This window comes from Hyalella azteca, unplaced genomic scaffold (assembly GCF_000764305.2).
Source record: "Hyalella azteca isolate HAZT.00-mixed unplaced genomic scaffold, Hazt_2.0.2 contig7452, whole genome shotgun sequence".
NCBI lineage: Eukaryota > Metazoa > Arthropoda > Malacostraca > Amphipoda > Hyalellidae > Hyalella > Hyalella azteca.
The window spans coordinates 243,746-257,458 of NW_025937577.1; the positions used below are offsets into that span (position 1 = coordinate 243,746).

The 13,713-nt window shown below is 36.5% G+C and overlaps 1 protein-coding gene across 1 annotated transcript in view; it reads left to right on the forward strand.

Annotated features, from left to right (window-relative positions):
• The first annotated feature begins 4,618 nt into the window (after positions 1-4,618).
• The window catches only part of LOC108677611 (protein amalgam-like), a 111,190-nt gene continuing 102,095 nt past the window's right edge, over positions 4,619-13,713 (forward strand). The window contains exons 1-2 of the mRNA XM_018165863.2: positions 4,619-4,685; positions 12,588-12,904. Of these exons, the coding sequence (XP_018021352.1) occupies positions 12,868-12,904 (37 nt within the window). The 5' untranslated portion in view covers positions 4,619-4,685; positions 12,588-12,867. The remainder of the gene's footprint in view (positions 4,686-12,587; positions 12,905-13,713) is intronic.

A 13,713-nucleotide genomic window follows, 5' to 3' on the forward strand; every position in this document is an offset into this window, starting at 1 on the left:
ATTTTTGGCCTCTGTGCAGTAAGAAACAAAAATAAATAAGTCGCTTCCATGATTGATGACTATGATCCGACGCTGAAAAATGAAACGAAAATATTAGTGATTAATTATCATTGTCATATTTGAATGCAATTGAGTGTTGATAACATAATATTTAGGTATCGGTCGGTCATATTTGGTGCCGGCAGAACGTTTGCGGTATGTGTACTCGAGTTCGTTGTCACGTATTTGGTAACCTCAAACTGACAATATCACACAACCATGTCACATGCCGAATATTATTTGAATCCTACAGCAAAAGGCTAATTTGTTTGAATAAATTTATGTTAATATATCACACATTTTAATAGTTTTATTCTAATTCGTTTAAAAATACATTCAATCTTCAATTTCACTGAAACCACTGAGAGTTATCACATGAGTGGTATGGCGATAAATGGAATGGTTGGAACGGTCAGGCGCTAAATTTCGTAACATATTGTACTTCAAAACAGTAAACTATTGCTATTGGAGTAAATGCCTTAGAGCGCGAGCTTGCAATTGTATTTGTGCACTGAAAACTCACGCAACATCAGATAAAATACTGCATGAAAATAGATATGTCCTATAATAATTTGCTTATAAACTAAGCACAGAAAATAAAATGTCCAGTTTCGTAAAAAATAAAAGGATAATTTTAATAAAAAGTTAGCAATTTTCTTCGAATTATTACCACAAGCGGCCATTATTAGGATTTGTGCGAGGCTTGGTCCTCCATTGTCACTGGACGCCAAATCGGCGAAAACTTCAACATTTTTCCACTCCAGGGTTAGAAGACCAGCCTTGCAGACCTCATAATATCTCTCTTAATGACACACAGGCTAAATCCAAGACATTCCCTGGATTTTCTTTCGTTCAGGATTAGTTAAATATTCTGCGCTATTTGTGTGGCTGCCAAGAGGAGACTTCGGGTGCTTTTTCTAGCAGATAACCGTTATAAGTTTAGTGCTTATAATTAAACAGCGCTATTAACATAATATTGAACAAGATCCACGAATTTTTTTTCATTTTCTGGTGCTATAATTTTTAGAATATTTTTTTAGATAATAATATCGTGCCAGACATTAAAATATGCAAGACTTTAAGAATAATGTCAGACATTAAAGAAAAAATTAATAAATTACTTTTAGTTTATTTAATGGTTAAAGCGGATGAAATGCGATCATGAGCCTCTCGGTTTTTTTGTGCTATTTATTAACGTATAAGTTAAGTGGCCTTCATGCACAGATGTAGATATTTATGCGTCCATCAACTAATGTATTAAAGAAAATTTAAATTTTATGCTCAAGCCTTCTTTGTTATTCTTTAGCTCACAAAAAATTATCCCAAATTGCCTCGTATAGTTCCTTTGCCTTTTATTCATACCCCATCAATATCCAATAATATTATATACGATCTGACGACTAAAATAGTTATCCACCTATCTTGCATGATGTTAAGGCACTCGGTCTTTGCCCTATTCACTGCAAGTCCTACTAAGGAAATACAGCTCAGCGATTATCATATCTAACAATTATAGAAGCCTTTCTGTTGAGAAGAAATAAATGCGATTGGTGTGGGTAACTTTGAAGTATTAGGTAATATTTGATCCCAATATAAACACAGTGTAATAAACCAAAATGATTTTTTACTCGGCAAAAACATTAAACATCTCAATGGTAGCTGCAGGAGCCATGAAATTCCACTACGATTGCACAGACAAATAATATCCTTTTAGATAAGTAAAAAATATGCCTTGTTCATGATAATCACGCACTCACTTCTGAGCGACGCCGTTTTCATGGCCACGTTACTGAGTCAAGATCAACTGGAACCAGGATCTGCGAATGTCATTGATGTGTCGCAAGCATTACAACCCCCATTTGATTGCTCCTTGAACGACCCTTAACTTGCTATATTGCCAGTCGCCAATTGTTCTCCGTCACAGAAAATTTCCCGGATAATGGCCTCTTTTCCTGAGCAAGACCAAACTCGATTCACTGCTCGCCTGCTTACTGCACCCGGCCTTGGTTCATAGAACCTTGAAGAAGTATTGCTCGGAATTATTAGCAAATTATTACCCACAAGCAAATTTTGTTACCCGACTTTCGAAGCATCAAATACTAAAACAGTTGAATTGGTTTGGCACTTGAGGATATAACCTTAGACTTGTATTATACTGTCTTGCGTACTTGGGATTTTCAGCATGATTTGTCATATATAGGAAAGAAATGTTCTAATTAGGCTCCTATATACACTCACATTAACAAGTTGATCAAGTAACTACAAAATTTTTTCTAAAGTTATTTATATGAAAATTATTATTATTATTTATTATTATAATTATTATTAAATATAACCGATTTAAATGTTGAATATTAATAAACCATTAAATCCAAAAAACGGTTATTCTGTTTCATTTGAACATAAATGGGAATGTCGAAGAAAGGCTCCGGAACGGGTTTTTCGACAGCGGGAGCAATAAGAACAATATTAAAATTATGTATTACTTACCTTATATGTAAAAGTATTCCCAGGCAAATAAAAATTGTACGTCGATTAAAATGGACCATATACAATTATCCTTTTCAGAACCAATGTTAATTATCTCATATGCATGTGCCATCATCACTGCTAGTATTTTAGACTCCAAAGCTGAAGAGGCATTTTCATTCGGGAAGTAGAATTTTTAGGTAACAGGTTAAAAATCTTGATGAATTAGTTTAACCATAAACTCAAGCTATTTAAGTAATTTAAGAGTGGCAGATGCAATTTAGGGATGAGACTTGAATCAAGGCCTACCCAGATTTTAAAATAAAAGGTATCTATAGTTTCTTCTAAACTACAAAAAAGTAAATCCCAACGCATCCGTAATGTTTGGTAATCATCGAATACATGATTAGATTGAAAATACTCCAAAAAATCGATTGATTGTAATGATTAGTGAACATGCGGCACGATTTCGAATATGTTTCCTTGTAGGAATTGAGGTAGTGGCGCAGGAATTGACGAGGAGTTGAATCAATTTATTTCAAACACCTGGCAAATGCAACGGAGTATTATTGTGATGTTCTGAAAGGCTATATACCAGATTATTATCACGGTTTTAATTCTATAAAACGTGATCAAACTAAAAGTCATAAGCATTCACCCCAATTCTGACTCACTCTGTGCGTCCGACACAAATATGCAAGATTCCGAAATTCAACACGTTTTTTTTTTCATTCGCGCGGTTTTCTGTATCGATAATTGCGTGAAAAAATTCTGAGAAGATTTTTTCAATTCTGTATTATAATAAATAAACCTATCAACGAATAGGAAGCCAAATTACCCCCTCAGTTATTTAACACTTTACCGCCTGACACGAGTAACCGGAGCAATATTGTCACAAGCCTACTTCCCAAAAATGATACGTTCTAGTTAGCCCAAATTGACTGCACTGATGGTTGCCGCCACGTACGACAACTTTAAAATGTTCTCTGTTGCGAACAAACGTCGTCAGGTTGCTACAATCAATAGTTTACATATAATTTGAATTAGAAGTTATGTTCCCGGAGAGTGACCTACGGTGCTAGAGGTTTAACGCGGTCATTGTTCTCCGATAGTTGACTGCTTGTGAACTCACTTTCAGCCCGATGGTAGCGAATGGGCGACCGAAGATCACATTTTAGAAATTATCATGGACTCGAATAATGATGTGAAGCCTCCGTCTTTTTCATGGAATGCACGTGCAGATGGCGGCGGAGGGCGAGAGCTGCGCAAGAAGTTGTGGGCCGCGGGAAAGCTGCGCCAAGCCTTCAAGTATTTGCATGTGAATCGTTGACACTCGTTTGGCATTTGCATGCCGTCTTTTGGGACATGGACTCGACCGTAAAATGCATGTTATCACAAACCCAGACCTTGGCATGGAACTTCTTCAAGCAGTCGAGCGTTCCTGCTTGAGGAGAGACTGCATTCAAATATATTTTCATACGTGAGTTCAACTAAACTGAAATAATATCTTAAATTTTTTTTAGTTTCTAAGAATACGAAGAACAGAATAATCAGAATTTTCTGCCATAATGCTTCTTTAATTCCATGAATCCGGCCACTAATTACCCCTTTCAAAGTTATTAACAAATCTTCACCTGAAAACTACGTTCTGACGTTTATTCCCATGTTTTGCTATAGACATTTTCAATAAAAATGTTTCGAAAACGAAATTATAATGAAAGGATTTTGTGACGGCAGAATGTCACAGACGCAAAGCAATATTCTCTGCCATGACTGGGCCGTTCATAAACGCTGTCGTTTCCTCGACGCTGCTACTGACGGATCCGCTCGACTGGAGCCAGACTGTAATCGTCGCTGTTATGAAGCGCTGCCCTCGAGACCCATTCCGAGGGCATCAGTAGTCGGGGAGCAGGCGTGACGTGAGGTGTGTGCTTGGCTGCGCTCTGCTTACCGTCCAGCGCGTGTCTTTCCTAATCTTTCTCTGCACCCTCGCTAACTTTAAAATTGGCGGGAACCATAAACTTTGCGTCATTATAAACTCTTAACCCCCGCGAAACGATTGAATTGGAACAATTAATTAAAATATCATGGTGATCCATTGTTTCAGGTCTGAGGTGTGCTCTCTTTGAAGAAGAATGCGTGCGCGATGTCATTCTAGCCCGTCACTAATCTAGTGAGTGAGTATTGTTGCGCATGGCCACCCAAGGTGACTATGCTTTAAAAAATCCCTTGAATGTATTATTCCTTAGATGGCTGTGAAATACGGCCAAACGTATTGTGCACAACTTAGTGAACTATAGATAGAAAGTCGCGGTGTAACTATAAAGTGATAAAAATATTCTTTTGTGCTGCCACAAGACTTGGAAAAGTTTGAAATGTTGAAGTGGAAATTTATTAATTTTCTTTTTAGTATTTTCTAAAGGACTACTTGATTTGCCTCCGTCAATGATTCAATCCTACCGCATTTTGTTATTCATTTACTTGCCTAGTTAATTTTATAGGGAGCTTCCATCTTGTTTTTTTTTTTTTTTGCTCACCAAGTGTTCTTTAAAATTCCTTTCGTTGAAATTTAATCCTCCAGCACAGGAAAGAAAGAATTCAATAAGTGAACAAAGAATAAATTGTGGCTCCAACCAAGTTAGCCAATGGAACAAGCATCCTAGTGAACTCTACCGGACTAGCAGCTCGACAACTGAAAAGAATTGGACGTGCCATGCCAACGATGTCATTTGATCCGAGGGTTGGATGTTGCTTCGCCATTGTACAGATAAACCGCAGATGCGGACACTCCTGCATACCTGCACATGCACCCGAGATTCTTTTCAATGGCTCCCATCATTCACTTTCTGGATAATCAAACTTCTTACAGAATTTTATTTTTCGGAGATACTCCAAAATGTAATTGTGGTTATCAGTATTTGGTAGAAACATGAGTCTGAACAATGGATGAAATATTACTCACTGCATGATCTCATATTATTTGAATTGTAAAGAGTGAAAATTAATGCAACCTTGGAAATATTTCATCGGATAGCATATGGGCAAAATAATATTGCTCTGGTTCCGTAAATGACTTCAGATGAAAATCGTGGCTACCCAAATTTTTATCTGAATTTTAGTTTTCAACTCTCTGTTCTTGTGACTGTTATCAATTTGGAATTGTTTACGATAGATGTTTTCATGCCGGGCCTTTCAAATAAAGCAAGTATATTCGCCAATTTTGGCATTCTTAACACGCGAATGCCAGTTGCATTTGCAAAATATTCGGCTTCTTCTAATGGAAAATTATTTCTCTTGCGGTTGCAAAATTTGTCACTCATCGTGTGAAAAATTCCACTCCTTGCAGTTGGAAAATCTACCTCACCTCGAGTGAAAAATTTCATCTTTGAAGTTGAAAATTAGTCTTCCCTCGTACAAAAAATTCCACCCCATGCGGTTGGAAAATTTGTATCCTTTCGTGTGGAAAAAACTAGGTACCCCTCGCGCGGTAAGAAAATTTGTCCCCTTTCGTATGAAAAATTCTACCCGCGTATAAAAAATTCCAACTACGAATATAAAAGAGCCGACCCCGCGGCTACAAAATATTCTACAACCGGAGTTGACAATTTTGACATAAATATGACTGAATGCTCGTGCGAGTATCAGATTTATTTAATTATCGTCGAGTCCAAGCCTGCTTGTTAGTTTGTTGAAATATTTGAAGAATGCCTGTAAATGAGTAGAGGTCATTCGAGTCCTCATCTTGTATACCAATGCTGTGTGTTAAAAAAAATCACTAAATGAATTTGATTTTTTATTTAGTTAGAATCATGAAGCAACGGGTATCGGAATTGAATGAAAAATTAAACTTGAGGTAATTTTCCTACGATTCAACAGAAATACCAAATTGTAATTACTAATGTGGTGTATTTGACTGGTTTGTTGTTAAATGCTAGATTGGACTGTTTTTTTTTTAATTGGACAATGCCTGAACTCTAGAATGGTTTTGATCGACTAGAATACGATGTGATAGAGAAATTATCGTATGGTCTATTCATACTATGTTATATCTTTTTATAGAGATAGTCTATTTATAATATTTGTTCCCATCAAAGCCGCGAACGGATGGGTAATAAACCGAAAATAGGCTACTGTTTGGTTCAAGCTTATATTTTGATTCAATAGCTTGTATATTGGCAGAGCATAATACGGGATGCTTATCACTAATACAAGGATATATTTTTATCTCAACTACAGTGCAATATAAGCCTCATTCATTATGTCATTCCTTCATTCAAATTCAAGTGAAGGCATCCCGGGCCCTAATTAGTTAATCATAAGTTAAGAAGTTCATCGGTTCATAGAATTTGACATGGAAAACTTTAGAGAGTGATTTTTAGAAATAAATGGAATATAATAACCTGATTACTGAGCTAACAGTATATATTAGAAAGACTGCACGTTTAGATCTTAATGTAATATTTGCCATGAATTTGCATCATGACTGTTTTTAGATTATTAACTTCGATTTATAGAAATTATATGGTTGATCTCATCAACTTCGATTTTTCGTGATTATCTTAAACTCAATTTAAAAATGATTCTTCTTTATCAATGTAATATTACGCCGCCGATAAACACTTCGCGTGATCTGATTCGTCATATTCCCAATTTTTGGTCGCCAAGTTCTTCGACAAAAAATCAGCGAATCACGATTGATTGATTTCTTTCAGTCGAGTTAAAAGGAGTAGATAATTAAATGAGTCTGCCTTGGAGCAGCCCGAGAAATAATCAAAGCTTAATTGACTGTCGGCTGGAATTATCGCTCTTCATTCACCTGCTTGGTCTTGTGGGATTAGGAAAGACGGAGATATTTCAGACAAATTATTCTTCTAAACGGAATAGAGCGGCTATTTATTTGCTCATTTATTGGAGCAATTTGATCTGAAGGCCAGTAAAAGCAAAATGAACGTAGAAAATAAAAAATTTCATACACTAATAAGTTTGAATTTAAATTGTGAATATCTTCACCAGAAGGGACGACACAGGAAAATGATCCGAATTCACCCAGGGCCATACGCTGAATAAATTGAATAAAGCATACAAAATTCTCGTTCTTCTCTCATAATGAAAAATCATCACATTATTGAACTCTATTTTTTAACCTACTGTAAAATCCTATACTCCTTCAATTTACCGGAATAATCTCCAACCATTTCCTAGAACTTTAATACAACATTTTTCTTGAACGAATATTTATAAGCTCAATGAAGTTCACCTGGAAGCCTGTCCTGTAATTTTAAACAATTAAGTATCCGAGGGTTGTAATGCGAGGCTCGTGCCTTAGCCAGAATTTGCACCCTTTCCCCTCATGACCGCTTGAGTCAACTGCTATCTCTACCGCCGAGGGGAACAGCACAATGGCCCTCAGTCTTACGGATTATCTTTTTCCATGCGACGGCGTCCGTAACGTCTCCTACGGCCCGGAAGTGCATCTGCCGTAACCGAGTTTCCGGACATAAATTTAGTGTCATTCTTCTTGTCACGTTGTGGGTCGTAATATTATACAAACATGCCACTGAAATAGAGCGGCTTGCATAGTTAATTGCGCTTGAATTAATTATATCAGTAACGCAGCGGAGGACTTTTTTTGTCTTGCGATGGGAAATGTAATAAGTTGCATCATTCAAGTAAATAGTTCAATAGCATGCTGTTAACATGCAATATGGGAACATATGAATAATTTTATGCCATGAATCTTTATTGTATTTATTATACACTGATTATATTTGTCTCTTCAAAACCTGATCTTGACCTCTAATCATAACTTCTTCTATATGCTTTTTCGTAATTCTCCCTCACTCAGAGCTGTTAAGTGTACTATTTCTCAAATTTTATTAAATTCATGACCTCTGGAAATTAGGAATTAAACTTTTTAATTATACTAATATGGTTCAATTTTTAAAAGAAAGCAATTAATCTACACCCATAGCTTTGAAAGTACAAATGTCAGTGGACGTCTTTGAAAAAAAATGAAACAAAGACATGCATTAGAAGATGCACCTTGGAACACTAAGTGAATTACCTCTCAAGCTCGAGGGATTATTCCCGGCCTTAGGGTTTTAAATTGCAAAGGTCAACCTGCCCAGGCCGCTACGATGACTGCCATTACGGGTGCCCAGGCAGGCCTCGTTAGAGGTAATCATCTGCCATTATTTAAGGATGTTCACGAGCAAATTTTGCTTTGGATGCAAGCGAGTCAACAGCTTCTGATCACTCTTATAGCTGCCATAGCCTCCCTCGCCCGACAAATCATCAGTGTGATAAGGCCTCCAAATAGGCTACTAAATTACGCATCGTTTATATACCGTCTTCATGCCTATATTAGGTATACATATCTATTAAAAGAAGGAAGGATGCCTAATAGGGCCTCCCTATATTTCGGTAGCTGAAGCTGAATTTCTGCGACAATTTATCCTATAGTGGAACATTGGATTGATGAATCCGGAAATATTTTTTAGAGTGATACGAATGCCAAAAGTGCAAAGATTATAAATCACACAATCAGATTGCAATGCTAATCTTTTACTTATCTGGTTTTGAACGTATTCAATGATATAATAATACTATGAAATACGTAAAAACAATAATGGCCAAAGCTTACAAAAGTGTGCATAAATCCTTATAAGTCTTTCTCTTGGGCATACGTCTGAATTCTAACTGCACTGTTTCGGAATAAAACAATAAATTTTTCAATGATAGACTGCTGAGGCTTCAAATAACTTCCATTGCACTAATGCTTCATCCCTTCATTAATGACAAAAAAACCAAGAGAATAAGATTTAATTGAAAGACAGGACCCTTTCTGAATTCTTTTGTCTGAAGAGAAGCGCCTCAGACAAGAGAAGTCCATGCGCCGCCCAATATGCCAGAGCCACGGCCATTTTCATCACATAGCAGCTTCCGTCGATAGCACGGTCTGCTTTCATCTTTAATTGACTGGGAAAAATAGGGACCCGCATTACTGAGCAGCGTCGGAACGCATTAATATTATATATGCCCCTCGGCCAGCGCCGCTGCAGAAGCCCAATCCCCCAGACTGTAATTGACGCCAGAGAAAAAGAATCGAATGCCACAATGGGGAATGTGGTAAGAGAATCGAATGCCACAATGGGGAATGTGGAAAGAGAATCGAATGCCACAATGGGGAATGTGGAAAGAGAATCGAATGCCACAATTGGGAATGTGGGAAGAGAATCGAATGCCACAATTGGGAATGAGGCACTGCTTAATTTCTTTTATTCTGGAAACGCGTTCTCTGATCGCATCGAAAGTCGATGTGAAAAATCAAAATTAATCTCGGAGGCGTTGTGTTTCAATGATTGGAATTCCAGCTACAGTAAAAATAAACGATTTTTTGTTCAAATGATGCTGCAGCTATTAGAAGATGTCGTAGTTTTGATGTAGCCGTTTCGTCACTATATAGAAACAATCATTACTTCATTTATCAATTTTATTAATAGGAGATTTGATTTCTAATTCTGTCTAATACAGTTTGATAAATAAAAAATGCCGCATGCAAAATTTTCTCTTCTAAGTAAAACTATGCACGACATTTTTGAATGAAAAGAATTTCGCCCACTTGAAGCAGATATTTTAAGTGCAGAGTAGTTACATCAAATATAAAAGTTTTCATGCCTTTTTCTACGCTCCCATACAACTCTTTTCAATGCTGCTCTGTACACTGTCATCCATAGACGCCCTAGCACAGAAAGACGGGTCTTTCAATGCCAAGTTTACCGCTGTTTATTAACTCAGTGTTCCCTCTGCCTATCCTTTCCTTGGTCGCCGTATAATGGCTTAGAAATACTGGCCGCTCATCGCGTCATTTTCGTGAAGCTCTTATAGTTCGGCCAAGTCAGGTAATTGGGGATAACGAGAAGCTAAGATCTAAAACTAAGTCAGGCAATCTCTCAGGAAACGTTTTCAGGAGTCACCCTTAGAAATTATGCACGAAGATAGGAGTTTACGCCGCAACTTGGGATGGTCAGTCGAGGTAAACGGTCTCAGCCACGGAAGCTCTCGGATCTCAGCTTGTTACTTCTCTAAATTGATTTTTTCATAGTTTACTTTGCAGGGTCAAAAAGAAGGAATCTTCAAATGATCAACTTTACAATTTTTACAATTATATATTACGTGTTTCAGAAATAATAAGAGCTGAAAACCTCATTTGTATTTTCAGGGAACAGATTGATAATCTTTTTTCTATAATTTTAGAGGTAATTGATTTTAAAACTTGACCGTTTTTTGACGAATACAGGAATGAGATTTTTGCCTCTCTTGTTGATGAAGAATCGCTAAAGATATCAGACAATTTCGTCATTAATAATTTTATATAAAATTAAGTAACTAATTTTTACGACACAATGCTGGTGCTGTAAGCTCATGATATTTCTTATATCTCGAATAATAGGCTATTCATCTTCAATATTATACCTTTCACTCATAAGCATAATTTGCGCTGCACATTGCATCATTAAGCTGCTCGACCAGGCATTGCGCGTGATACATAGTCCGTGGAATTTGAGAATTCCAAGTCTCGTTATTCCGAATTCTGTTACCCCGAATCCTGTAATTCGGAATGCATGGGAAAGGAAATTACAGAGAACACAACATTTGTCATAGAACTCCCTTTAAAATTTCAGTGTGGAATTCACAGTAAACTTAAATTCTTCATGGTCTAAAAAATTACCAAATCATATTAAAATCGAATTTCAAATTATATATATTTTCCAACCTCATGATCGAATCACTAAAAAACTAATAATAATATTTTTTGTGAAAGTATTTCAACATATTTCCAGCGTCATGCCACTAAACCACAAACTTTGGTAGATATATAATGTATAATTAATACTGAAATTCTACAAATAATTTCAATTATGGTTCCCAATTAAGGTTGGAGAAGATTTTTGGCTATTCATTGAGCAGCTTGAGTATTACAAGACTATTCAGATTATTTACACGTTATTATTAAATCTCCTAAATTATTGTTGCACCTTTGTTCCGCCCCAAATGTATGGTCTTCATTGTAGATGAAGAAATTGTCAAATTGTCGCAACAAATTGTAAATGAAATAAACGATGTTTATCAAGCCGTTGCTATTCTTCGGGTAACCCCATGGCGGTCATGCTCGGCAAATTAAACAGCTTCTTCCCTTTGCCCTGCATTTCTATTGATTGAAAAATCAGGTGAAATGAAAATCCAGCTTTATTGAGTAGTTCGCGAAGTTTGTCAGTAATAAAATTTCAAATAATTTCTATGTTAATTGTTTTGGGAGCACATTTAAATTTACCTTATTCCATCTGATGCTAAATGTAGAGTGTGGACGAACCGCGTGCAGTTATTTTACTAAATAATAGAAGCCATTTTCTGAAGGTTCTTGAACATTGCTGTTTGATATCGGGTAAATTAGAGTTTTTAATTCAAGCTGCACGCGCTGTTTTTGGCCCAACTGATGGCAAAGATCGCAGCCAAAGCAAGCAACGTTATCATGCACGAAGTGTACACTGATAGAAATGGATGAAACTTTGTTCAAATAACGGTGCACTTTTTGTCCTATTAAAGGCCATCCTGACCCGATTTGGCCCGGCCAATATAGAGAGTATCAGACCTACTTCCGCTTTCCGTTAGAGATGCTGTGAGGAGGTTCGTCGTTATTTGGACAATATTATACGTTGATTTTTCCGGGTGTACAGCGGTGAAGTGTATTTGAACGCCCTAACGTAACGCACACTGAACACACCCCATGACCTCGTCAATACACTTCCATATGGACGATTGCTGGATTGCATGTTCCTCATGGAGCTATATTAAAAGCTGGCCTCAAAGTCTAATTCTTATATTCTTCTCTTACGTAATTTTTCGAGACGTTTCCTACGTTTCTATTCTGCAATGTTAGCAGTGCATGTGGTATTTTATGAAAATTTTCTCTGAATGTGATATGCTAAAATTCTGTCACAGATAAATTAAAATGTATGAACAGATTCTCTCACTAATATGCTAAAATACATAAATAATCTGATTTTATATTATTTCAGATCAAAATAATGTATGCATGAGTACAATATAGAGAGAAAGAACAATATTTTTCGTCAGAACGAATTTCCATGAGTGAGAGAGTGAAAATTAGTACTGACTGTAAAACTTTGTTTCAATGCCATAACTTCTAGAGCTAAATAATAATATAAAATCTAAAAACGAATTGAACCTCATATTTTGACGTTTTATTGAAGTGTAAGCTCCATAAAATCGGAGCTGGCAGGAAGACTGTGACTGGATGCAAACGAGAATAGAAAGGCTTAGAAAATCAACGGCAAGATGCAGCTGTTTCTTCTGCTTCTATTGATTCATTCCGGTGAGTAACCGCTGTTTTTACACGTACTCTAAATATTTTTTATTAAATTGAATGTGTTTTTTGCTCTCTTAAATGCTAGGTCATTAATTTGGGTTAGTTGAGAATAAGGTTGTGTCAAATACAATATGGCGGTCGAGGACTTGCATGTTTCGCTGCAACATTTCCCGCCTGAGGCATAACCAAAATAAATTTTGCCATTCATTTATTGCAAATTAATTTTAGAGGCAAAGATTTCTTTGGAACTTCAAATATATATCCCATTGAGAAGCCCAACTCGAGGAGGCTCGCGGCTTTACTCCATGCACTTCAGCCAAAAAACACTTCAGCCTGCAGCATTTCAGCCTGCAGTATTAGCTGGAAGTTTAAACTTTAACGCACGTGTAGCTCACGTGTTGTGCACCAAACTTTTGAGTCTATTTCGCATCGAACGCAGTGAATATTTCGCAGTGCAATCCAATTCAAATTCAAGGACGAAGTTTTTTTCTTATTAACATGCGAATTTTTTCGAGCGCCCTGCCTGCTCAAGGTCGCAAACTACTCGGAATTGAAAGTTTAATGCTATTTTTCTCTTGATTATTTCGAATTCTGAACTAAGTAATTTGTTCAGGTCAGCAACAATTAGCTTACAATCGAGATCTAAATATCAGTGAAACAATCAATGCATTTTTTATTCAAATTCAGGTATAATTGTCAGAAAATTTCTCTAAAAGTGTTCTCGCGAGGCAAACTATAGTGACCTCCAATACCTGAAAAATTCTTACAACTATTAAATAGCTGATCCTTTAATTCCGTTGTAATTGATTCCCCTA